The sequence below is a fragment of the Polyodon spathula genome, chromosome 26 (assembly GCF_017654505.1).
Source record: "Polyodon spathula isolate WHYD16114869_AA chromosome 26, ASM1765450v1, whole genome shotgun sequence".
Taxonomy (NCBI): domain Eukaryota; kingdom Metazoa; phylum Chordata; class Actinopteri; order Acipenseriformes; family Polyodontidae; genus Polyodon; species Polyodon spathula.
The window spans coordinates 17,230,931-17,258,402 of NC_054559.1; the positions used below are offsets into that span (position 1 = coordinate 17,230,931).

General features: G+C 41.3%; 2 protein-coding genes across 8 annotated transcripts; one reads left to right on the forward strand and one right to left on the reverse strand.

The window, feature by feature from the left end:
* LOC121300663 (spindlin-W-like) lies at positions 1-26,234 on the reverse strand. 7 transcript variants are annotated; one of them, XM_041229315.1, is made up of 11 exons: positions 24,680-25,683; positions 24,113-24,280; positions 23,761-23,802; positions 23,190-23,437; positions 21,930-22,163; positions 5,754-5,884; positions 4,948-5,059; positions 4,512-4,603; positions 3,867-3,960; positions 2,503-2,668; positions 1-1,439 (listed from the first exon to the last, which is right to left on the reverse strand). In XM_041229315.1, exons 3-11 carry the CDS (start codon positions 23,778-23,780, stop codon positions 1,235-1,237), a joined length of 1,302 nt encoding a protein of 433 aa, XP_041085249.1. In that variant the 5' UTR covers positions 23,781-23,802; positions 24,113-24,280; positions 24,680-25,683; the 3' UTR covers positions 1-1,234. The 7 variants fall into 7 exon arrangements, with proteins under 7 accessions (XP_041085249.1, XP_041085251.1, XP_041085250.1 ...); XM_041229317.1 differs by lacking the exons at positions 24,113-24,280; positions 24,680-25,683 and adding an exon at positions 26,153-26,234; XM_041229316.1 differs by lacking the exons at positions 24,113-24,280; positions 24,680-25,683 and adding an exon at positions 26,134-26,234.
* Positions 12,507-16,229, forward strand: LOC121300664 (MICOS complex subunit MIC13-like). The gene is made up of 4 exons (XM_041229320.1): positions 12,507-12,678; positions 13,747-13,903; positions 14,498-14,549; positions 15,409-16,229. Exons 1-4 carry the CDS (start codon positions 12,650-12,652, stop codon positions 15,504-15,506), a joined length of 336 nt encoding a protein of 111 aa, XP_041085254.1. The 5' UTR covers positions 12,507-12,649; the 3' UTR covers positions 15,507-16,229.
* Positions 26,235-27,472: the final 1,238 nt, after the last annotated feature.

Consider the following 27,472-nt stretch of genomic DNA (forward strand, 5'->3'; position numbering starts at 1 on the left):
ACCCTTGTGCAGTGCAGTGCCATACCACATGTGGCAGAAAATGAGGATTGTTTTGGAATATCAAAACGCAGACAGGTGGAAACCCCTAATAAAGGGAAAGTACTTCTCAAAGCATTGAATATTAATAAACCTGGCATTTACTGTGAATCATTAGGTCGTTCTCAGCAGCAGGAACTGTGGGTGGAATTGTCAGCAGAGCGGCGATGATGCATCCTGGCATTTTCCCCAGGTGGTGGAGCCCTCTAAGGAGATTAAAGGGAGGCATGCTGCTGTGGAAAGATCTCCTGGTTTGGGCATGGAATCCTCTCCAGGGTTGCCGTGGGTGGTCAGAGTAGTTCTGTGTGTGTGTGTGAGGGTGGGAAGCATACACCATCTTCTCCAGCGTGACTCAAGTGATCGTTAAATTATTTCATACAGAGATGGTCTGAATTTTTAATGTGGAAAGGCCAGAGCCTTGCGGGGGTGAGTGTTTACACATGAGAGATCTGTGATTTGTTTGAATACATGCAACAAAATACTTTATAAACATTTTCAGCAAAATGTAGCAAAGTAATGGGACACAAATAGTTGTAAAAGAAAGCTTGGTAGAGCACAGGCAAGCAGGGTAAATCCTGTGATGATTATGGTAAAGCATGGTAAACTATGACAAAACTAAAACAAAAAAAAAAAAAGCTCATACTTCATCAGGAACTAGTGGACACTCAATGGTAAGGTCACAATGCTAAAATAAACTTGTAAAACATTTAAGTCTAGTGCATCATTTGTGAAACATTTTTTAATAGTTTATTTTAGACATGCAATATATTGTCACACATGCATGAGAATTCAACCTACATGCTTTGATTGTGTAGAGATGTCACCCAGTGCACAGACCATACTCTGTAGTTCCAAAAACAAACACTTTTTATGTTTTAATAGACTAGTACTTATCAGTTGTTTCTAGGCTCTTATAAAAGTTCCCTGAGTACAGCAAATTGTAATAAGAAAAAATAATAAAAGCTTAGATTAGTATTGTAAATTCCAGAGAAGTATGGTGAAGCATATAAAAATAAAACATACACAGTAACCCATTGTAAATGCATAGTACTATAATATAAATCATTGTGTACACTTTGGCCAGCCAGAAGCCCAAACAGCCTACACACAACGCACTACCTTATACAATACAGGCATGGAAAAAGTGGTGGTTGAGTTAAAACGATCATCTCTAACTAGAATAAGTCTGAAAGCTGTGCTATGTGGTTGTTGTTTGTGTAACTGCTTTGTAGTTGTAGGTGTGCTGTATGATTATGTCCCTCACACCAGGAAACCAGTCCCTTATGAGACACATCAGCTGCCAGAAGCCTGGGTAGTACACCTCCCTCTGCCTCGTCGCACCTCCCTTGATAATCGCAAGAGCTGCTTCGGAGGCTGGGTATGCCTTTGCTTCCACCATGCCCCTGCGGGAAAACAAGCTTGTGAGGGAATCGGATACTGACACAAAACAGCAACTCCTTTTTTTAAAGTGAAAATAATTCCAATACTAACTAACTGACAGTAATAAGTAACAAAATCATATTTAATATAATGCCTTTATAGACTCCTTCCTCTCAGGTCTTATTGATTAACATGCCAATTAACCAGAGTCTCTGCTACTTCTGATCTTTCTCTGCATCTTCTTATGATTCTATATGACATACGCATCCACAATGTTTCAGAATTTTCACATCCTAGCCTTGTATTTAACGTATTATGCATTGTTTTGTTACTGTAGCTTGTAAAGCGCTTTGTGATGGTGGTCCACTATGAAAGGCGCTATATAAAAAATAAATAATAATTGATTGATTCATTCATTCATTTTGAGGGACGACCGAGATGGAATGTAGAGACCCCTGGGGTATTTCCACAGGAGGCTTTACTCTGTGGAGATGCACAGGTCTGAACAAGCCTATCTTTGAATTATTTAAAAATAAGTTCTTTGAAAAACAAAAAAAGCTTCAGGACATGCTTAGCTAAGTTCTAGCTGCTGCTGCTTCTTATCATCATTGTATTTAGTTTTGTATTATAATTGTCTGCATTTGTATTATTATTTACATTAATATTGTTAGCATTGTTATTATGTTTGTTATTTGTATTAGTAGTTGTAATATTAGCATTTTATCAAAATTATTATTAGTGTCATTATTATTACGCCAAAAACTGTTTTTGCAATTGTTACTGACAAGACTGGTACAACAGTTGTAATGAACAACACAAACACCCCTCTGGCTAGCTGTGCAAAGTTGGTGATCTTCACTGGGGATTCCACAGGTAGTGTCTCCTTTTCGCGCTACAGTGGCCCCTACTGGCCAGTAGCGCGCTGATATCTGCGATCAACCTCATGGGTGTCAGCATCAGTTCTCCTGAGCTGTTGTGGGAACATACTTGGACGCTCCTAATTCAAATTAGAGAAAAGGGGGTTTAAGTGCACCTCATCTGTGCCCCAGTTGTACAGCCACACAGGGCAGTCGGAGGGAAGCTTACCTGACTTTACTCAAGGCAGAGGCGGTGTCGATCAGCCCCAGAATGCAGACTGTGATGGAGATGCTCTCCTGCTTCATTGATAGCTCCTGTCGCAGAGTTCCGAAGAAGCCGTTGAGCGCAAACTTGGTCGCCGAGTAGGGAGCTGTGAATGGAGTAGGAATCATTCCTGTGGAGGCAAACAGGGTTCAGGGATCAGTCGTGGACAGAGCCGGTGGAAGAATGAAAAAGATCTCCAAAGAGTGTTTAAAATGCGAGTGTTAATCAAGGGCTATGAAATTATATATATATATATATAATGTGTGGAAGGGTGGTGGGTAATTCACTGACACAGGAGACAGACAGGTGGATTTGGCAACACCGCACAGGTGCCAAGTTTTATTTTGGATTTGTATTTTTCTTTTAGCCTGCAGATGGCGCTGTTGATCCGTGGTCCGATTACCAACGATGGTAAACAGAACCACGGGAATACCAAGCGATGGTACACAATACCGGCGCACTTGCAGGTGCTTCGAAACAATAATTCAAAACAGAAGGCACAAAGAAACAGGCAAAATAAAACAGTAACAAAACTAGAAAGAAAAGGTGCTGCGCTTGACAACTACATCCCAGTCGCCGCTACCCGTGCGACCCGGATCACCGTCCTACACTGCCGGCTAACTAGCCTGCTCTGTTACAATACTCCAGGGTCTGCCCAAGGATTCCCCGCTCTCACTATCTCGCTCTGAAACACTCTGTTTTGTGTTCTCGGTTCTCGACCAGCGCTTCCGCACTCTCGGCGCGTTTAAAGGGCAGCCCTGAGGAAACAGCAGAGCATTATCTTATAGGGCTAACAATCTCCCAAGACTCGCCTCTCAGGCATTCAGAGAGGGGGAAAGTCCACACACCCACTTTCCCACCTCCCCATGTCACTGCCATGATTCGCAGGCGGTTGTTGGACGACTGCCGCCCTCTTCCTGCAGCCCTGTGAACACGCCAGCAGAGTCAGCACAGATCTCCCCCTGCTACATATATATATATATATATATATATATATATATATATATATATATATATATATATATATATATATAGAGAGAGAGAGAGAGAGAGAGAGAGAGAGAGAGAGAGAGAGAGAGAGAGAGAGAGAGAGAGAGAGAGAGAAAGACAAAAATAACAGTATGGAATGCATGAAAATATGACCTATTCATAAATTATTTTTATCCCTTAAAAATATTTCCCCACTATTGAAAAAGCAAGGGCCCCGTTTTGCGTTCAGTTTCCTCAGCTGCCATTTCAACCTCCCCCTTCCCTGCCATCACCGATAGAAGATAAACAAGGCATGAGGCATGCTTCCTGTCCATACATTAAGATAGTATTGTACTGACCTGCAATGGAAGACACTACGACAATGGATCCGTTGCTTTGCTTCAGAAAGGGCATTGCTGAATTTGTCATCTCTATGTAACTCAAGTAATTCACCTCGGATTGCAAACGGAAGATGAATGTTAATCTCTGGAAAACCTGCAGGATTTTCCATTTCCCCCCTACTAAGTTGTTTTAAAAATCCCAGTTTAAGTTAAAATTCCCAGTGAAAGAGACATGCAATAGAAAAATAAATGTAATTCAAGAGCAAAAATGAATTTTATAGAAAGTTTGATAGTAGCAATTATAGAAGTGCCGATGTCAGGAATTCTGTTACCTCTGATAAACCTCACAATCTACAGTGGTGTGGGCTTAGCAGACGTGATATCAGAAAAAGTTTTCCTGCAAGATAGCAATTTAGGTAAGACCTGCTGGATCACTGTAAAGTTATCATTGAGAGCTGTAACCTGCAACTGAATAAAGAAAGATCGTTTATGGATCAAGAAGGTACCATGCAACAGTAATACAACATTCACGTATTCCCCTAAACAGAAGAATCTTAACCATGAGGCAGTCCTAACACACCAATGGCTTGGGTGACTAACAGTGGGGGCAAAACTACACTGAACCCATTTCACAGGGCGGGAGATTACCCCGATGAAAAGTACCTGCATGAGCCAGTGGGCATGATCCACATCTCCATTCCACATCTGGAAAGGGCTGGATCCGATATGATTGAGCACAAGGTAATCCAAACCACCTGCAAAGGGAACACACAAAGCAGGACTAGGCTACCAGTCCACCACTTTGATCTAACCACAGGTCGTTAAGGGAGCTTTCAAAGCCATTGTAATAGAAACAATGTTAAACAGTCATCTTTCAATTCTATTAATTCAACCTGCTTCTGCACAATACAGTGCTGGGTTGAGAGGTCCCAATATCACGTGAAAGTACCAGGAAGCAATGTATTACGAATAAACCATATGTATATGAAGTTTAGCAAACAAGTCAGTTCATTGTTCATAGTTTTTATTGTGTCCTTCAAATTGTGATGTGTATCCCATGAGATCTTGAGCGTATTGTTACTCTCCTACTAACACTCACCCAAGCTCTGTGCTGCAAACTTGATCACTCTGTCAGGGTCTGTAGGCACTGCCATGTCTGCAGCGATGTACAGCGCTTTCTCAGCTCCTAACTTCAAACACTTTTTTGCAACCTGGGGACAACAAACTGCACAGATCAAGAATCTGACAAGAATAAAACCTGTGCAAATAAAAGTCGACCTTAACCTTTTCAATCGCTGAGTAAATACACAGCAAGATAACTGAAGATAAGAGGTTATAGTCTGGAGTTAGCTTTCTTCTGCACTGTACATATACACTCCCCTCAAACAAATATCAGGACTGTAATGTAATGTAGAATTACATTAAATATCTTGGTATCCCTGAATAGATCATCACCTCGTCATCAAATGCAAGCAAAGTATGTTAGTGAGCACTGGAGGCTGAATAAAATCTGGGTTTATGGTCAAGTCATGGCTGTACTTTATAATGGCTTTGCCGCTACTCGCTTTAAAATGTCTGTTAGGCAAGGGTCTAACTAAACCAATCAGCAGAAGGCCACGCTTTGTATAAATACTCTGTTCTAATTTCTAGGTTTTCAGTTGTCCATTTTATTCACAAATCTTCAATAAAATCAAGTTCTGCTAAATATTGTGGTGTTTGTCTTGATCTCCCGAATTCTGAATGAATCCCAGGCCTGGGTGTTGAGTTTCTGCAACGGAAACTGCCATTGGATTCAGACACTGGCTGAAACAAACTGACACTGGATTCAGACACTGGCTGAAAGGTTTGCACCCTCCACCCCTGCATAGGATACAAATGGCATTATGTTTCAAGACACTCGCTCACCTGCTCCAGTACAGCTTCCCTCCGGGCTGTGAGGACAATCTGTGCCCCGAACCGTGCGTAATGATAGGCCATCTGCTCCCCGATCCCTGTGCTGGCTCCAGTGACTAGAACCCGGGCTCCCTTTAGCGAGTCTGACAGCAAAGACACAAAATGCTAAATAACCCAATACCCGCTCCTCATCCACACGACGTACAATAAGTAACGTGTGATCCATACAGTGGCTTGCGAAAGTATTGACCCCCCTTGGCATTTTTCCTATTTTGTTGCCTTACAACCTGGAATTAAAATGGATTTTTTGAGGGTTTGCATCATTTGATTTACACAACATGCCTACCACTTTGAAGGTGCAAAATATTTTTTATTGTGAAACAAACAAGAAATAAGACAAGAAAACAGAAAACTTGAGCGTGCATAAGTACTCACCCCACCAAAGTCAATACTGTAGAGCCACCTTTTGCAGCAATTACAGCTGCAAGTCTCTTGGGGTATGTATCTATAAGCTTGGCACATCTAGCCACTGGGATTTTTGCCCATTCTTCAAGGCAAAACTGCTCCAGCTCCTTCAAGTTGGATGGGTTCCGTTGGTGTACAGCAGTCTTTAAGTCATTCCACAGATTTTCAATTGGATTGAGGTCTGGGCTTTGACTAGGCCATTCCAAGACATTTAAATGTTTCCCCTTAAACCACTCGAGTGTTGCTTTAGCAGTATGCTTAGGGTTATTGTCCTGCTGGAAGGTGAACTTCCGTCTCAGTCTCAAATCTCTGGAAGACTGAAACAGGTTTCCCTCAAGAATTTCCCTGTATTTAGCGGCATCCATCATTCCTTCAATTCTGACCAGTTTCCCAGTCCCTGCCGATGGAAAAACATCCCCACCACGTGATGCTGCCACCACCATGCTTCACTGTGGGGATGGTGTTCTCAGGGTGATGAGAGGTGTTGGGTTTATGCCAGACATAGCATTTTCCTTCATGGCCAAAAAGCTCAATTTTAGTCATCTGACCAGAGTACCTTCTTCCATATTTTTGGGGAGTCTCCCACATGCCTTTTGGCGAACACCAAACGTGTTTGCTTATTTTTTCTTTAAGCAATGGCTTTTTTCTGGCCACTCTTCCGTAAAGCCCAGCTCTGTAGAGTGTACGGCTTATGGACAGATACTCCAATCTCCGCTGTGGAGCTTTGCAGCTCCTTCAGGGTTTTCTTTGGTCTCTTTGTTGCCTCTCTGATTAATGCCCTCCTTGCCTGGTCCGTGAGTTTTGGTGGGCAGCCCTCTCTTGCCAGGTTTGTTGTGGTGCCATATTCTTTCCATTTTTTAATAATGGCTTTAATGGTGCTCCGTGGGATGTTCAACGTTTTGGATATTTATTTATAACCCAACCCTGATCTGTACTTCTCCACAACTTTGTCCCTGACCTGTTTGGAGAGCTCCTTGGTCTTCATGGTGCCGCTTGCTTGGTGGTGCCCCTTGCAGACTTGGTGTTGCAGACTCTGGCCTTTCAGAACAGGTGTATATATACTGAGATCATGTGACACTTAGATTGCACACAGGTGGACTTTATTTAACTAATTACGTGACTTCTGAAGGTAATTGGTTGCACCAGATCTTATTTAGAGGCTTAATAGCAAAGGGGGTGAATACATATGCACGCACCACTTTTCTGTTATTTATTTTTTAGAATTTTTTTAAACAAGTTATTTTTTTCATTTCACTTCACCAATTTGGACTATTTTGTGTAAGTCCACTACATGAAATGAAAATCAAAATCCATTTTAATTCCAGGTTGTAAGGCAACAAAATAGGAAAAATGCCAAGGGGGGTCAATACTTTGGCAAGCCACTGTACGCCGTGAAATTGCGTGGTAGCTATTCGCTTCAACTCACGACAGACTTCAACAGTTTCATTAATATCAAAACTTACCAAATTATTTAAATAACTCATGCCATTAAAAATATCGGTGTATAGTGCCCACGTGGGGGGCTCTCTGTTGACCTACATCCATGAAAATATCCTGATCAGTACAGAGCTCTGCAGTAGAGAAAACTGAAATAGAAGCTAACGAACGATGAGAAACAAACGATGAGAAAATGAACAATTGCCTGGAACAAATTCAGCCTGTCCTTTAAATGTTTTATTTATTTTAGCATGAAAAACAACTTCACACCAGATAAACGCAATTACAAAACATCAAAGCTCCACTGGGAACAGAAATTGTAGCTTGAACTTTATGAACTAACCAAACAAGCCATTTACGTTCACGACCACCACCGTGTAAAAACAATGGTGTACCGTTTTTCAGAGTAAGGTTACACTGCACTACGGACTGTACATGCATTGAAACGATGTGCTTCAGTTCTGTGGTAGTCTAATGTACGTGGCATTGCAGGTGCTGTCAAAATACTATTCATTTATTTGAAATTAAATATTTGAAATATATAGTGAGGCATGTTGTATGTGTGTTTATGACTTGCAACTGTAAGTATACGCAATCCTTTCCCAGGGGCCATGCAGGCTCTTGGCTACCCCTAATATAATCGTACAACAAGCTGGTTCAGGTGGCAGTATGTGACTGGATTAGAAAGTGTCAGAGCAAATCAGCAGTTGAATTCCAAGCTTTTCCAATGGCCATTCAACTTAGACAAAGAACTATAAACTGATAAAAGATTTAAGTGTAAAAAAGTTCAAAATTAATTACATAGGTGATACTCTGTGGTCCAGTGGTTAAAGAAATGGGTTTATAACCTGGAGGTACCCGGTTCATATCACCGCTCAGCCACTGGCTCATTGTGTGACCCTAAGCAAATCACTTAATCTCCTTGTACTCCCTCTTTCGGGTGAGACGTTGTTGTAAGTGACTCTGCAGCTGATGCATAGCTCACACACCCAAGTTCCTTATGTTTAAAGCGCCTTTTGATGGTGGTCCACTATGAAAGGCGCTATATAAATAACTATTATTTATTACTGCACATGTTAATGAGCCAAGCTCCCTAACCGGTATTTCAGGCAGGGCCGGATTAACCCACCACTGAGCTGTACCTCAAATATGAATAACATGAAACAGACGACATGTACACACGTTTGCACTTAAGATCAGTTTTACAATTTTTAAATGTCACGTTTTTAGGATACCATTCGTGGTTGTGAGCATAATCTGTTAATTATGCTGTGAAACTGAATTCATTTTGACGAAACTTTCACGAATTGAACGACTGAGCAAACCTGAGAGACAAAGCTCCAGTGAAGACAGTGTGTGAAATACATTTCAAAACCTGAACCACTTCGGAACCAGTAGCGGAGCTCCATAACCACGTTTCGCAATGTATTGAATGAAAAAGAGACACCAGTTCGAATGTGAACCAAGGGCCGTAGACAGCTTTAATCCCCATTTAAAATGTTATGCTTCTATTTTTAACATGTACACATTTCAAATTTCAAAACTGAAATATAGGTCGATTGAACATACTGAAAGCACGTTTGATAGCCTGACCTGAGCCCACCTCTCCCAAGCAAACGCTTGTAGTGCAAGACCAGTGCAAAAGCTGAGAATCCGGTAACATGGTGCTTGGGTCCGGCGAGTGCAGCATTATAGGAGGGGTAGATTCGGAGCTATGCAAATACAGTCTAAACAGGGATTATACTGCTCTAGATTCATATAGGTCCAATAAAGCACTGGAAAGGAAAGGAGGTGAAGGATTTTGCACATACCCGATTCAAACGTGTCCCTCCAGAGGTACCCAACGAGACACGCAGACAATATAGTGCCAGCTAACAACATTTTGCGAAATACTGGCAGCATGATTCGTCCCGTGGAATTAAACAGATAAATAAACGACGACTCACTTCAGCTGCCTCCCTCTCTCTTATCGGGATAACATTGGTTGTTTTTCAATTTAGTGCGTATTTGCAAAACTCTTCTAACCCGGCCCAATGTCAAAGCTCCACCTACTTAAAATACAAGCAACCCTCTACACGAAACTCACTTTACTGCATGTTACATTTTTTTCCCTTCCTATTAACGTTGTTAACTTGTTTCTTCATTGTAATCTCTCGCTCACCCAGATAACCTAGTTTCTCATGGAGAGAGAGAGCAATGTGTCAAAGTTCGATTGAAACTGATTCGACTGGCTGAGGCTAATGGCTCCGAGTTTATTACACTATTAAAAACCTAAGGAACTATTAAGGACTGAAATATACATTGGGATATTTACTCCAAATTGTCATAAGTACGCTAAAATAAAACAAAAACAAAAATGCTTTCGATTAAATGTCTGAGTTGTTTATTTCAGGTTTGGTTGAACTTAGGGTTGCCACCTGGCCCCATAATTCCGGAACACTTTGGGGCGGGACATGGTTTTTAAGTTGCCCTTAAACTGAAAGCAATAAACACGTGAACTGAGCACTAAGCACTTGCTTAATTTATACAGCTTCTTAATTATCCGAATCATTGTGATCATACAAATCTTACAAAATAAAAAAGCATCTTGAATAAACATGTGTGTAGGTTTATTCAAGATATTTATTTTTATTTTGTACAAAATGATATTTCAGTTCTCAATATTTAAAATATGCTATTTATATCCTATTAATTAGTAATATATAGCCCTAATTACATTGACTCTCCCAATTAAATAACAACACTGATCCAATGTTCACGCTGTCTGGTGTCAGGAATAGAGAACAGCTGCTCAGTATTAATGATTTCAGTGGAGAAGGTGATATACTATTAGAAACTATAAAGAAACTTTAAAATATATATTTTAAAACTATTAATAAAATAAATAAATATTGATGATGTACTTATTTATTTGTTTCATTTGTCTAAAGCTATTATTGTATTGTCATGCTGCCTCAAGATAATTAATCACCAGAATCAATTTAGCAAAGGTTTAGAGCTCAATTCACATGTTGATTTCCTGCAGTTTAAAGGCAACTTCAAAATCCTGTTCTGTCTCACAGGGTTCCAGAATTATGGGGCCAGGTGGCAACCCTAGCTGAACTTCAAAGGTTGCGTTTTTTTACTGTCTGTCAAGCCTTGTGTTAATAGCCCATTTGGAATAAATAGCTCTGAGAACCTTGCCCTATGTAAAGTACTGTATTGTTTTATTCGTGATGCGGTTTCCAATATAATGACTTGCACAGAGGGTTACTTGGGAGATAAGTAGGCCTATCGCATATCTGGCGATGTGCGTGAAACAGGTCTGACACTGCAGGCCGCAATTAGTTTAAACAGGGTTCCTCTGTGCAACACTGGAGCAGATAACCGGTATTAAAATGCAGTATAACGTACGGCTTAGAAATGAGTTTCTACAAATTGTGGTTATGGTGAAAATCTTCCTCAACGCTAAAGCTTCTCTTCGCTTCTCAGAACATTTAGCTCAGAGCCCAGCACAGGGCGAAGAACCTCACTCGTTGAACCTGAACTTACTTGCGCCTCGTTTGTCGTTTCAAAGCTATAGGCCTACGTTTTCCTTTTTGGCAAATTACCCCTCCTTAGTAACTGTGTCTATGGACAATTCGCCCACAGCTGGGAATGAGTCTCTTCAGCTGTTATTGCGCCGACTGGTCTTGACCTCTCTCTGGTCTTCCTTAAAAATGATCTTATTTTATTTGGAAAATATTATCTACATAAAATCAACGTAGAAATTGATAAAATCCAAGCTAAATCTGACAGCAGATCATACCTCCACTGCTTGAGCACTGATGTTCAAACTCGTGATCTGATCAGCTGGATTCGAATCCATTACAACTAACTATAGCCTTTCAATTCCACATGTGGCGAATATACTTACACTTCCATGAAACGTTACAGAGGTTAACAGTACATTGTGGCAGACTCCGCAATTTCATCTGATTAAGCGGGAAATCTGGTACCAATTTGCATTTTAAATGGGTCCAGTGTTTCAAAGCAAAAAAAAAAAAAAAAAAAATCGAATTACAATAAAGCCAGACCACCGCTAATGCATTCACCTGCACATACAGTGCGGCGTGTGAACGGTAAGAAAACACATAGCGTGTTGCGCATTCATGATCTGGAGCAGTAAAATGGGTTATGATGCGGCATCTGAGTTACAATTAAACTGGAAAGCGTTGCTTAGCCTGAGATGCATCTAAATGCATTGAACTGACTGGGAGATGAAATTTCATCTGTGTGTGATAACAGTGTGGGTTTTTCTTTTGTTTGGACTGTAACAGGCCAGCATATGTAACCCCAGTCAACATTTTAGTGCGTGAAACAGGCGTGTCATTGCATTCGTTTGAACGGAGTTTATGTTTGTAACACTGAAACAGAGCTAGCGTTGAAATACAGTACTGTACATCATAGACGCGTGTATTTATACTAAGTGCAGTTCACAGGAAGGTATTCCTACGGCATATATGTTTTGTATGCTTCTCAGAAATACTGAGATAGACATTTCATAAAACATTTTGCACGCTGCTTCAGGGGAAATAACTAACATTATCAATAGGTTCTAACAAGATTATGGGTAACAAACGAAAGACCTGCTATTTCATGTTAATCGTTATCTCTCTAAAGAAACCCGTTAACTAAAGCAGAAAAAGACAATTCCAACGATCCCGTGCTAAGATCCTAATTTGCCTAAACAAAAAAAAAAAAAAAACATAAATGGCTTTTAACGCGTTTGATGTTTAAATAGTCAGAAAATACTACACTTCCCAGAAACCCGTTCTCTAACCAGCTGAGAGGTGACTGCCGGGTAAAAAGTCAAGGTTCGCTTTTTTTTTTTTTCCTAAATCTTTATTGACAACGTTTCTAACATCATACCGACAAAGGACACATTGTTTTGTCCTTGGAGAGAAAACAAAAAAAAACAGCGTGTTGTAATATTTCCGCTGGGAAACTATTTATTGCATTTTATCTGGAGTTAGCTGATCGGATACATGGCTCCCCGGATTTTTCCATTAGTCAAGTGAGTTTAGTTGTGTTTGGCCTATTTGTCTCAGTACTGTGAAACTTTACGAGTTCAGAAAGCATGAAACGAATTTATGATAGGTAACGTGCATGTAATACAAACACATGCTGACCAGCTCGGCTACACAACTGTAAGATAAACTACAGGTTTGCAGGATGTTCGAGAGCTCCCGTTTAATTTTGTCAGTGTTATTTTTAAGGGACATATTAGATAAATGAATGTTATCTACGTTGGTTTAATGTAATGTAGCCAGGAAACGAGTTTATAGTCAAGTTAACTTTATGTCAAAGTCGGTGCCAATGTCATATATAAGTTACATTGCTGATTACGCCGGGCAGGGTGTCACTGAAGGTCTGCATGTTTGCTATACCCTATAGACAAAGTCATTCCAGCTCAAGACAGTGGACCAGATTCTGGGGAGGTGCTGGTTCCTTCATCCGTGGTTGAGGATGACGATGCTGCTGATACTGTGATAAGGAACAGGGGTTACAGAGTGGGTGTTTGGTGCATGCACATATGGAAATAAGACCCATTGCTTAGCAGTTTGATCCATTCCTGATTTTACTATGGGTTTAATAAGACACACCTGAGCTTGTTACCTGTATGGCTAGTCAAGCGCGTAGAAAAACCTGGAATAGGTGAAACTGCTGTGCAATAGGAGTCTTGTTGCCATCCCTGAATTGGCTGACCCCACCCTGCCCCTCCTTGAGCAGGAATGACCCTCGAATGAGTCAGATGCTGAGCCACACTGCACCCAGCACAGGGCTAAGAGGGGAACAGCAAGTGCAACGCTGTGCTTCCCTGGCAGCCTGGACTGCACTTACATGCAACAGGATCGGATCCTCTTGCAATGCACTGCTTTGAATCCGAAAGCCAGTGTGCAGGGTTTACGCTTTAGAACTCAGCGAGGTTCGGGAGGGAATCGATGCCCCTGAACCTCCAGCCCAGCTCCCATGCAGAATAGGTAGAGGATTTGGGAGCAGGTTGTAGCTGAATCAGCGTGTGCATGGGGTCTTCGGGGGGAACGTGGACTAACGCGCGGGTCCCGGCTCCTCTGTTTTGCAGGGTGCTGACAAAGGTGGGTGTGGCTGGAGGTGCTGTGTACGTTGCCTATGACCAGGGGCTGCTGGGCAATGGCGAGAAGGGGTCTGAAGTCCTGAGCAAAGCCAAAGCAGCAATTCCCCCTGCAGTGGACGAGTGGATGAAGTATTTTGGCTGGGAGGTATGGGGTAGAACCGCACAACATGCACTTCTTGCTTGCAACCTTGAGGCTGGCTCGGCTGAACTACAATGACTAAGCTAGTTTATATACAGATAGCAGAAGCTGTAGTAATGTGAGCTTCTAACTAGAGCGGGGATGGAAATAAAACTCCTGTTGCATAGCGGTTTCACCCCTTCCGGGTTTTAATACATGCTTGTTAGCCACAGGTGTGTCTTATTAATAATAAAAACAGGAGTGGATCAAACTACTTTGCAGGGGGAGTCTTATTTCCATCCTGTGTAGCGCTTGCAATCCATGTCCACAAAATCCTGGCTTAGCAGCAAATCTCAGTTGGGTTGTGGGTTTGTAACAGCCCATGTGGACTTAGTTGAGAATATACGTTTCACTGCACTACAGTTCATCTAATACTGTATGTGTACAGCGTTTAGTGGTGTCTAGAAAAGACTTAGAAGAAATGCCGTATATGAAATAAATGTCTCGCACTGTACGCTTACTGCTGTGTTAACACTAAAGATAACACCTGTTTGTCCTGCATTCTTTTTTTGACAATGGTTTTATTCTTGGTGTGTCAGCATCCTCTGCTTTATTTTATAGCTTCCTGCTCCACCCAAAATCGAATTCTCACCTTCTCAGGCCTGGAACTCTGGTAAGGGCTGTTCATGACAAAGTTCACATCTTGTACTTCTGTTTTGAAAGCGCTGGGGCACGATTGTGTAATGCACGCCCCTGGGCAAGATTTTTTTCTGCCGTCAAATTGGTTGATAACATATTTATCTGGAGGTTTGATTATGTGGTAACAGCACATGTGGAAAGAGCTTCAAAGTTAATCTCTAACCTGATTATCTGCTGAACCGGTTGCCTAAGAGAAGCGCTAAGGTCAAGTCTAAGTTCTCTGTGGACTGCGGCAGTCGTTCAGTTGAACTTCACTTTTGCACGCTAGGGCTGGAACCGCAATCGATTGAAATATTATTAAAGATAATTGTATTATAGGCCCAAATCATAAACGAAAAAAATGCAAAAGCTATATGAAATGTGAAATACTATAATTAACTGATTGTTAAAGGGATTGTTGTGTAAAAAGATATTCACTTTACTGGTGCATTGTTCTGACTGTGGTTTCGTTGACTTATCATTGGTTTTCTGTGGATTTGTAGCACAAACTGTGGATTAATCAGCAATATATCTGCCCCCACACTCTCCTCCTCTTCAAAGCCACACAGACACTTTTAGCTAGAAAATACGCAGAACTAATCAATCAAAGGGTCACAGAAATGTTTTAAGAGATTGTTTAGTGCCACGGAATTAAACAGTACAGCTTTATTTTAGAAAAGCAGACTGTTAAAAAAACAATCTACAAAATAAGAGTCAAATCATGATTCAAGATCAGCATGATGATTGTGGTTTTTTTTTTTGGGGGGGGGGGGTTTAACTGGTAACATTTAATTCAACATTTTACTGCGCTGGAGCAGAAACTTCATAATCCCAACCTTGGGGCCTTCTTGCAGGAGTTCAGACCACCATGTCCGCCCTGTCTGTGGCCCCCAGCAGAGCCCAGGAGTACACCCAACGAGGATGGCAGTACGTCAGGGACCTGACCAAGTGAGGGAGGAATGCTGCCACCACACCGGCTTCAGCCCAGACCAGTGGTTCTCAGCTCCAGACCCCAGGAGCCTGTAACTCTCCAGGTTTTCATTCCAACCCACACAAACTTGCTCCAGGAGTATCCCTGAAAGTCAAGTTGTCCTGTGGTTCTGTAGTTACTAAGCAACTATAAATAAAATAAAGACATAGTTGTAATGGAATAGAAACCTAGAAACACTTGTCAATCAGGGTCCATCAACCCATTAAAAAAAAAAAACTAAAAAAAAAACGAATACACAAATCTTGCCATTGGGCCCAAAAGTATTTAACTTATTTACACCTAGAAAACCTGGTGCTCCTGGTTGAAAATAATTCCTATTGCATAGCATTGGAAGTCCACTCCAGGTTTTACTGTGATCTCAATTAAGACACACCAAATCTCCATTGGGAACAGATACACAGTATAAGTGAACCAAATTGAGCTCAGAACTGCTCAGCAACAAAAGCATCACTTCCAGGGCTGCTGACTTTTCTCCTGCACTGAAATGTTTCCGTCCTTCTGAAACAAAAGCCTGGTCTTTTGGGGCTGTCCCGGAGCCTGGAGTTGAGAACGATTGCCTGGGTCCCCTTTTGTACTGAAATGAAGACTGTCATTATTTGTAAATACTACTGATGAAAAGTTTCACTCCAGTGTTTTCCATCTTCATAAAGTACAAAGAGGAATAAAATACACTGAATATATGCACATGCTGATGGCTTTTGAGGTTTTGTTTTGTAACTCAGACAAGCATTTGTAAACCCGATTTATCTTGGGTACAAGGGACAGTAGATGAAGGTCTTACAGATTCTTGCACTGTCCTTAGTTTTAGTGCAGTTCCACTGTAACAAGAGATGCAGTCACAACTACTATCGTATGTACAGCTATTGCCAAAAGAGTTGCATCACCTGGAACTGAGACATAGAAAAATACCTAAACAGAATTTAGATGTAATCAGAGAAATTACAAAATGATATCGCAAAAATGTCACATTTTTCAATTTGTGTCAGTTTTTCTTTAAGTATATTGAAACTACAAAGTAGTGTGTTATTCAATATTTTAACGTAACAAGTCAGTAGGTTTCGATCCACTTTACAAAGCATTTTTGTTAATTCTACAGGGTGATGCAAAACTTTTGGCCATAGCTGTACAGCAGCACTAGGGGTGGAGGGGTCCGTGAAAATAATCATTTCTTCATCACAGGGTTTTAATGGAACATCATTCAAGGCAGGGACATTTCTTAGGACATTTACTGTGCTTCTGTCCCCATCTAGTGGTCAACCATGGCAGTGGCTTAGTGATGTTTGTATTTCTTACACACTGACCAGCACAGCGTATTCTGCAGAAGACATAGTTGTAGTCTTCTATAAAACGAACAGAGACAAACTGCAAAAAAATATCTCTTTTTATTCATAACGACAGCTTCATAATACAATAATGTATTAAAATGGTGAATGCGAGACTTTACAAACTACCCAAATACAGCTCTGGTGAAGCAGCGAAAACAGAAAGTGTTAATTAGGGGCGTGCCGATACTCCTACTGGGAACTGCCTTCATGACGTATTTAACGTCCAATCATTAACGTGTTGTTTTCAAAACAAGAAAAGCGGTCCTTCCCTCACCTTTGCAATCGACTACCTGTCAACGAGAAATCCCTTCCGCACGGAGTGTTTTAAAACAGACTGGAAGCAGATTTTCCTCTCATCTGGGGAGCTGATATTTTCACTGCTGTACCAAGCCCGTAACCTGATAATCCGATACATACCTCTCACAGGCAATTAACAGTACGACTGTCGGCACAGCCCTAGAATTAAAAACCTTTACAGGATAAATAGCTTCAAATTCCAGTTTAATGTTTTTCATTTTTTAACCTTCCCTGGTTATGGACTTGCAGCACACACAGACACAAGGAAAGACAATGACGTGTAAATGTAAACACGACATTTAAAACGACGTGCTCTTTTAAGATGTGAGCATCTCGATGCTTTCAAATCTCTGGAAGCTGACACCCAACATTGCAGTGCAGATACATCACAAAAAACCCATGAATGGATGGTCTGTCCCGGCACACCATACTGCTGTACACAAAACTGGTTTGTGGGTGCTTTCTTTTTAAAGTCTGGCAACTTACCTTCATATTAATTATATTCAGTGTTGAAAGGATCAAAAAATATTTGTTTAGACACATATTTTGTGTTAACTCCATACCTTAGGAGAAAGTGTTTATATTTATTATTATTATTATTATTATTATAATAATAATAAACTTTTAAAATATTGATTTTAGTTTTTGGGAACGTCTACCTTATTAAAAAAGCACTCTTTTTTTAAAATATTATTTAAAAGTTGTAAACTTTTTTTTTTAGTGTGCAGTTAAAAAAAACTGGCCCTGTCAATAATGTACGTGATTTATCAGCTGAGCGAAAGCATGAACAGTTTGACTGGAGCTCAGGGAAACGAATCCATGCTTTACAGCGTGCTGTACTAAAGTGACAGGGCCGGCGTAGGTGGGGGTCGAGGGATGAGACTGCACCCGGGCCCAGCCTCTGCTGGGGCCCATACCAAAGTTGCACTGTCAGTCAAAACAAATGATCAGATCAGAGCTACGTAGGCGGGACTCAGCGTGAAACTTTATAATAGATTAGTGTCAATTAAAAAACAACAGACTGTTCCATTTATGGGGGGTGGGTTCATTCCTTTCACAGATACTGTTTATAAAGATAATAACAAATACGTTACTAACAAGGTATTTAATCACAAATACTTCTGAAACAAATAAACACATAGGCCTATTAGCCAACTTTAATTCTCTGTGCAAAATCCTATATCACACCCCATTTTCCAGCAGAAAAGACAGCTAGAAATTTCCCAGAAAGAAGCAGAAAATGCTAACAAAAAACAAAAAACAAAAGTACAGCAAATGGTTTGAAAGTGGGCCATCAACAGCAGATGGAAGTATAGTGGGGCAGTGAAACTGCCAACCTCCTCCTCGCACGAAAAACGAACAACAGTTGAGCCACAGGAAAGACGAGAATCAGAGACATCGGATTGGAAACGCACGACAACTGCAAATGCAAGGTACTGAATCATATTGTAAACCCGGGACCCTGTCAGGCACCTTTATCTGATTTTCATGATCCAGCTACCTGGTCTGACTTTTGTACCAAAGAGCTAAGAGTTGAGATCATGAACCATAAACCTGTGCAGCTAAATAAACTGACGTTGAATTCCCCAAAAATCACACATGATTTGTGCTCATTTTTGGAACAAAACTTCAATTAGATTTATTTCAGGCTGATTTTTTTTTGTCTACTTCACACTCCTGCACCAGGATCAGAGTTCGAGTCAGAGTCGCTAAAGCAGTCCCTCCTGGTTTGAAGTGAAGTGGATCTTTCCAGGAGGATCATATATTCAAATCCCACTGGGGGCAGCGGGAATTCTGTTTTCTCGGGATCTTGGTCATTAACTTGTGACGGACATTACGATATCAGCTCTGTCTTTGATTACTTAAAAAAAATAAAATAAAATAAGTTATCAGATAGATAGGCTTCTGAACCTCACCTGGCATTAAACACCATAAATAATAAATACAAAAGCTTTACTAGACACAGGCAGAAGCAAGACAAAGGCTGTTCATTTATTTTTAGCTTTCTTTCCTTCCTGTTAAAGAGATAACTAACATACCAACAGGCAGGTCCCACAGCAGCGTGTTCAGTTTTACTAGACTACATTCAGGCAGCCCAGTGGATTATAGAAGATGACCTAGGCTTTAATCACCATGCTAATTAGAGGCAATACATAGTGTTTTATAGGCTTGGTGAACACTATCAAACTGACTGTAACAACACAGGCTGCATTACTCCCCACCAGGGGGCGCTACAGGGCAAATTATCATAAATATTAAACTAGAAATAGATATATATATATATATATATATATATATATATATAAAAATGAAGACAATTACTTGATAAACTGAAAACACAGTTTTAATAACCAGCTACATTTTTATTTTAATAAGTAGCTAATTATTAAAATAGTGAGTCTTTAAGTTATCAATTACTTTTCAATTTCAGTTACAATTATCATTTTCAGAGCCCTATTACAGCTATTTCAGAATGCATTGGCTTCATGCTTGTCATCCAGCCAGCTGGACAATCAAACTACAAGCACGCTTCACTGTCTGAACCGTGCTCCGGGAGCCGCCTTTAACAGGCACAGCTCCAAAGCCTCCCCCTTCTGTAAAGCAGCTTCATTCAGGACTCATTCTGAGTACACAGCACGGCTGTAAGCAAGAAAAGAGTTACAAGGCTGGGATTTAGGGGGCCAGCAGTTTTGTTTGAAAAGGGCAGCTACTGGTTCAATATGTAGAATTTAGAGGGTGTGTCGGCCTGTGTTTTTGAGTCACGCAAATTGGGACTGCTGATGACTGTCCATCGTTTCTGAACAAGACCTCAAAGTTATTTAAGTGCTTACTTGCTTTCTTTCTAAAGAAAAATGCCAAACAAAATAAAATAAGAACTTTGACTTCGCTTGCCAGGGCCAGGAACCAGTTCTCTTACAAACCGCAGCCCTACTACTGCACACAAGCGCATCGTTAAGAAAACATTCTGAAAGCTAGAATTGTATACAACTCCCTACGGCGAAATCTTAATGCTACTCAAAATATATAAATAAATTATTTCCGTGAGTTATTTACTTAAAGCCAATATAAAATGCCAGAGGGCTGAACAGACGTTCAGTTTGCTTGTTAAACATTTTCTTTGAAGTTTACTATACTATCGCACTTCATATTGAAAACCCTCCCTAGCAGTAATGTATATTCACAAATAAAATAAAAAATAGAGTTATACAATTATTATGTCTTGGAGTGGAGGTCAACAGCATGCTTCTTACTCTGATTACAAGAAAACAAATATAGCGTTAGTGGTAACTGTACTGTTACAAAGCTGCAAAATCCCCATCTACTTTCACTGATCAAGGAAAGCAATCCCGGGCCGGTTAGACATGGGGTTGGGGACCAGAACTCAAAGACTGTTGGTAGGGCAACTAGATTCTACTGGCGGAACCCTCCAGTGTTCTACTACTCAGTGCCTTTCTTTAGGAGCACTCCCCAGGGGTGTGGCTAGGGGGCAGGGAGGTCTAAACCAATGAGGAAAGTGCAGCTTGGAATCCCTTTCAGGAAGTCTTGACCAGGTCGTACACGTGGATGTGGAAATCGTCGTCATATTTGATGTAGTAGACGGAGGGCTTGGCCGGCACTTGGAAGATGACCAGCCCGGTCCTCTTCACACCCTTGTCAGTCACGTACTCCACCTGCTTACCCACCAGGCTCTCCGGCTCCTCCCCGGGCTTGCGGTCCGCCGGCAGCAGGTGCCTGTTTTCTGTGACAGGAGAGCCGTACAGCAGAATTTCAGTGATTTCTGCCTAATGCATGTTATAGGGCTGATTAACCTGGTATTACCTTACTTGATGTAACATTAGGCAGTAATGTGGGGGGGGGGGGGCTACAGCTATAGCCAAAAGTTTAGCATCACCTTATATATAATGACCTCAGTTTGCTTTATAAAGTCTAATGAAACTTGCTGTATAATGTTACCTTAACGTATATTGAATAACTTGCCACTTTGTAGTTTTCCCACATACTTAATGAAAAACTGAAAAATGTGACATTTCGAAATCTAACACTCTGTACTATTATTATGGCTTCCGGTTGTGTTTTGTGATATCATTTTGTAGATTACATAATGTGAAATAAAAGATCTAAATTATGTTCATAGTTTTGTTTTGTTTTTACGTCTCAATCCCACAATTCTCGGTCATGTTAAACTTGTGGTCCTAGCTGTGTGTGTTTCTCCTGTATTTTGACGGTAAAGCGAAGACTTCTTTGGAGCAGGCACTCTTACAACCTTACAAAATTACAACCTTTCAATTCTGTCAGCCCCACTTACTCTACAGGTACAGCATTTAAGATTCATCGTTAAAAACCAGGTGGAGCTGGAATCACAATGACTGCAAACATCTTAGCATAGTAAGGGAAATAGTATTACTGTTACTCTAAATGAATTGAAGCTAGCTTCTGTTTCCTATGGTTCACACACCTGGATTAATTCTAATCTTGGACTGTCTAATGTTAGGTAACATAATCCAAGATTACAGCTAATCAGTGTCTTTGAAACCTGAGCTTTAGCACACATCATTAGTCAGTGAGTGAGTCACGGATGGAAATAAGTCCACTCCTATTGCATAGCGGTTCGAGCCATTCCTGGTTTTACTCTGAGTTTAATAAGACACACCTGAGCTTGTTACCTATAGACTGCGCTAATCAAGCTCACATTAAAACCTGGAACAGAAGCTGCTATGTAACAGTAGTCTTGCTCCCCTCCGCAGGGCGAGCGTGGGGGTACCTGCTTCGGGGAGGATGCGCAGGTCCCCATCCTCATAGTCGTCCCACAGCTGGTACATGTAGAGCACGGGGTCCTTCTCGTAGGTGATGTAGTACCAGTTTGTCATGATGGGCGCCCGGGAAAGCACCATGCCCCTCCACTCGTTCTTCTCGCCGTCCTCCTTCTCAAAGAGGTGCTCTACCGCCTTCCCCACCAGCTCCTCCGCATCCTCGGGGACCTTGATCTTCGTATTCACTGCCCAGAGAGAACAGGAAACTCAGGCGCCTGTAGCTCGCAAACCAGATCCAAGTGTTTACTGAACCTTTACTTAACCAGGAAAGTCCCGTTGAGAGTCAAATCTCTTTTTCAAAGGAGACCTGGCATGTAATACAAACAAAAACTCCACCCAAATTCAAAGAGCTTAATCAAATTACAAAGGCAATTCAGCAGCACCAGCCAAAACAAAGAACACGCCTCAGCTACATACATGTCGGTTTTTGGTTTGAACTCCTTTAAAAGGTCTTGAGACGGGAAGTTTCAATTCTTCCTGAAGTTTATTTCCAATTATTATTATTATTATTATTATTATTATTATTATTATTATTATTATTATTATTATTATAATATATAAATGATGAAGGCACATCAGTGAGGACCCATGCAATGAACAGAAGTGCACAAGAAGTCATATTTATGTCATTTCTTTTGTTTCCTACAACCACTTTAACGATCAAGTTTAGGGATCCTCTTATAAAAGTTTACTGTGCTTTTTTTGCACTTGTCCCATGCTTTTCCCATGGTTACACTATGCATGTACCACAGTTTGCCATTTTTTTAATATGCTTTACCATACCTCTGTCTTTTACAATGCTAACCTATGCTTCACCAGGCTTTCACAGTGCTTTATTAACACTGCTTTTCACTTTTATAAGGGTCAAACTGATATGTGGATGTTCCCTAACCCTAACACTAGACTCATTGGATTCCCCGCAGGTACCCTCAACTCCCCCAGTGGATTCCCTGCAGGTCCCCTCCACTCTCTCACTGGATTCCCTGCAGGTCCCCTCCACTCCCCCACTGGATTCCCTGCAGGTCCCCCCTCCACTCCCCCACTGGATTCCCTGCAGGTCCCCCCTCCACTCTCCCACTGGATTCCCTGCAGGTCCCCCCTCCACTCCCTCACTGGATTCCCTGCAGGTCCCCCCTCCACTCCCTCACTGGATTCCCTGCAGGTCCCCCTCCACTCCCTCACTGGATTCCCTGCAGGTCCCCTCCACTCACCCACTTTCTCGCTTAGAACCTGGAGCTGCGAGACCCGCTCGTCTTTGAAAAGCTCGATGCCGTAGATGCAGTCGAAGCCGTCGTACTTCACCATGAAGAGTGAGGGGTTGACGGTCAGCCGATCCAGGACCGTCCCCTTCCACTTGGTCAGCGCCCCCTTCTCCCGCCAGGTGTGCTGGATCCGCAAGCCCAGGATGCTGCCTGGGTCTGGGGTCACCGAGTCGCTCAGCTCCCCGCTACTGCGCTTCCTGGAGCAGGACGACAACGAGGACGCGTCGCAGTTTCAGCGTCTTTGTCTGGTTTTAAAGATCGTACTTGGGGAAACTCTGAGAACCTCTCAGGTGCTGGTAAAGGAAGGCTAGGCATGGTTTGGAAATCTCTTTTCTTACCTGCTTATTAGCAACTTCCTGCTCTTTAATTTCTTTTTCAAATTTTAACGTGCAGTTATATCAAAAGACAACTAACGTCCAACGGAAATCAAGGAACTGTAGATTATCAGCACAGTACAACGTTAATAAAGCTAGCAAGAGGGTTTAAAATGGTTTCTTTGCCAAATCCCAATCAAACCTACCTGCCCTTTTTCTTTGACATGTTCCCATATATTCAAGCAGCGCTGCGGACAGAGAGAAACAGGCATGCATTAGGACAGCATTACCCCTTTAAGAAGTACTGAACTATATATCTATGCATAATACTGTTGCCCTTTAAGAGGTTCAAAACATTTATACTGTCAGTAGCAAATGCAGGCAGTTTGAAAGCATGCCAAATTCCTTAAACAAATTATTATTCAGAATAAAAAAAGTTGCTATCCATATAAAGCTATCCAATCAGAATGTAGTGTGTGTGTGTGTGTACACATGCCAGCATATCTCTCTTCTTCCTTTCATACACGGTTTTATTTTTGGATCGTTAAGCTACTTTACCATTTCCTGTGGAAACTTCCACCTCGCAGTGAACGTACAGGAACCGCAGCTGTGGCGAGGGGGTTACCCCAGGCGAGGCTGCAGGGGCACAGCACGCCAATATCTTGCATTAGCAGCGCTACCGGTACTATTGCAGCAACCACACGGTGCCAACTTCACCCAGCGGCTCTGCAACAAACACAAGGCTTTGGCATGCAGTCTCTTTGCTGGGGAAAGCAGTAAACGCCGATTCCCACCCAGCTCCACTTAGGAGACCCTAATCGTCATGAAACCCACCAGTGCTTGTCAAGCGGAAAGTTTATGGTGTCACATTAGAAACACAAACCCGGCCCACTGTGAACACCAGCTGGAAATTTGAGAACATTTTAAGAAATGGAAAACGCACACATTAACTAAATATACTGACAACAAAACGTTTATTTATTCAAGAAAATGAAGAGGTCCGCACAGGATTTTCAAACGACGAAGTAGTCAACGTCAAGACTGTTGTGTATTTATGTTTCTGGTTTATTTACCTATGTTACACTGGGTATAAACCCCCCCCACACACAGTCAACGGCATCCTACCTTGATCCAAAGAAATAGCGAATATCACACGCCTGCTGAAACCCTAACATAAACTAGGGTAAGGGTTCCTCACGGGTTTGCATGGTCACCATTACGCACGAAGACTGCATGCAGCTCTCTGTTTAACCGCTTTTACGCTCACTAAAATCCCGCAGAAGAATTAGAGCACTGCCTTAAAATGGCTGTATATTTGTGATATTTCCTGGTTTTGGTTTTGTTTTCATGCTTTGGTTTTCGTTGCTCCCTGAAGAGGTCAGTAGCAGCCGCCGTGCTGTACTGTCGGGCTGTTTGTTTATCAGGGGGCGGTCAGGACGTGGTTAAGTTTGTGTCAAATTCATACACGTTTTTAAAACACAAACTGGTCTCATTATTCACGATACTATATACGAGTCATGGACAACCACAACATTTTGTAATTTTTTGTAACACAGAGGTCCGAACAAAATATTATTATTATTATTATTATTATTATTATTATTATTATTATTGTTGTTGTTGTAATACTGTGAAATACACTGCATTCCGGTAGTTTATTGAGCTTGGGCTGTAAATATTGTTATGATGAACTGTGTGCAGTGTATATTTCTAAGGGTAACATGTAGGTGACACAGTTCCATCCGCTTCGTATGTATACGTCCTGGCGCAACTGTCCTTACGCAGTCCTTTAATTCTGTGACCGCAGTTCACGAATTTAAATACCTCACAGTACATACTGTACCATGCATCACACACACAAACACACACACACACACATTTTAAGAATTGGAAGCGTGTGTATATATGTATCCAATTTGTGTTTGCATGGCATACAGAATGGTAAATCAGTATCGCTTCTTCGCATTGTATTTCAGTAACATCACAGAACAACAACATCGTCGTCATCTTCATCACCACACACACACATACATACATACAGGCGTCAGTCAACGCCACGGCTTTCTCGAACATGCGCAACAGGCAAACGGAGCACTAACTAGAGCGTTAATTAAACAACAGCAAGCGACAGAATCCCACCCGCCGCCTAAATGAAAACTTGCCCACCAGTGCGCATTACCTGAGCACTACTTTCATGCCTGTGTCTGATGTTAATCTCCCTGCAGTGTGAGTCTCACAGTCACACCAGGCAGCCTGCACAAGAAAAAAACCCTCACATATTCACTGTGGGGGGGAAAAATAGACTACAACTCCCAAGGCTCTGTGCGCGACGGACCCCGGTAAAGCGAAGGCTTTTGGAACACTGTCTAAGCGCAGTATGTCATGGGAAATGAAGTCCATCGGCAACCCCTTTCGCGTTCGTCTCCGAACCTGTCCGATAAATAGAGCTACACACTACTAACGGCAGGAGGAGGGGAGTTACAATACAGTGCATAAGCGTATGCATAATGTATTAATAAACATGTTAAGGTAAACCTTTCGTGTGTGCACTAGGGTAAACGCGTATATTTTATAAGTACCAGATTGCATTTTGCCCACCCGGAATCCTAAGCGCGAACCGTTTTGTTGCCCTTCGCTCCCGTCAAGGATCCACAAGATGACATAGTCCACCTTGTTATTTGAACGACATTACCCATAGCACAGCGAGGAACCAAACTACATCTGGTGGTGTTTCCGTTTTTGCTAATCGGGGAATGTAGGCAGGTCAGCTTTACAAGAGCCAATCAAATCGCGTGAAAGCACAAGGCGGGCGGGGCTCATTTGCATACAAACTCCACATTTTGCTGGTCAGTTGAATATTTAGCTAAATGTTAAATCGTGTAACTAGATTTATAAATTATATATGAATGTACACATTTGAAAAAAAATAAAAAAAATTTCACAACATCTAAAAATCCCGTGTGTGTGTGTGCTTTTACAACATTTATAAATATAAAAAATCTAGCTCCAAATTTGCACCCCTGATCTTTGGCATCCCATTTGTCTGAACAGAAGGTGGCGCTAGAAGAGACACTTGTATGATGATCCCTAATTATGTTGCGTACAAAACCATTTCTGCTGGTACTCCCGCGAGAATCTGATGATACGAGTTATATGAACCTCTTTTATAAAAACGTGAGCAAATGACATGTAGAAATACGATGTTCATTACAGCAGCAATGGTTTCACTGCCGTCTGCAGCACTTTGTCAGTCATGGTACAGTTTATAACACGTGCTTCGCCCTGCTTTTGCTTGCCTTTCTCATGCAAAGTTTACAACACTTTCCTAAAAGATTGCTCATGCTATAACGCATACGCTTCTGCAGATGGAAATTGCAACTGCAAAATAACCATAAGCGTTAATTTAAGGATCTGAAGTCTAGCTTTGGGAGTTGAGGAGAGAGCTATCCCTTGTGTCTGACGTCAGGTTGTGCAATGTCTACCGTCAAACTCTGCAATAATAACCGTCTTCAAAGGTGCAGCAACTCCTCGTTTATTCCAATTTAAATTTTTTACATTTAATCTCAGTGATTTTACACCTTTGTCTATGACTTAATAATAATAATAATAATAATAATAATAATAATAATAATAATAATAATAATAATAATAATAAAACAACAACAGTGCTTTCTGAAAAAAATATACATTTACAAAAATAAAACATCCTTCACAACAAGAATCACTTTCTGCTACCCCAGAAGTTTAACTAAACAAAGTCAAGTATACTGTATTGTAAACTACTGTACTGTATTGAGCTGTGATACATCAATAATAAAACAACCCAATAATAATACACTATGGATGAGTATGGATTTAGCTCCATATTTTCTTTCAGAACCCAAATTCCAGGGATGAAAATCAGACTCCCACTGGTTT

Excerpts from the sequence above, each read along its gene's own strand:
- LOC121300664 (XM_041229320.1), top strand. The coding sequence starts at position 12,650 with ATGGCTCCCCGGATTTTTCCATTAGTCAA. Across the intron at positions 13,904-14,497 it reads TGAAGTATTTTGGCTGGGAG|CTTCCTGCTCCACCCAAAAT; the intron begins GTATGGGGTAGA and ends TTTATTTTATAG. Across the intron at positions 14,550-15,408 it reads TTCTCAGGCCTGGAACTCTG|GAGTTCAGACCACCATGTCC; the intron begins GTAAGGGCTGTT and ends GCCTTCTTGCAG.
- LOC121300663 (XM_041229317.1), bottom strand. The coding sequence starts at position 23,780 with ATGTCAAAGAAAAAGGGCAG. Across the intron at positions 3,961-4,511 it reads ATGCCCACTGGCTCATGCAG|GTGAATTACTTGAGTTACAT; the intron begins GTACTTTTCATC and ends TTGCAATCCGAG. Across the intron at positions 2,669-3,866 it reads CGTAGTGTCTTCCATTGCAG|GAATGATTCCTACTCCATTC; the intron begins GTCAGTACAATA and ends TTGCCTCCACAG.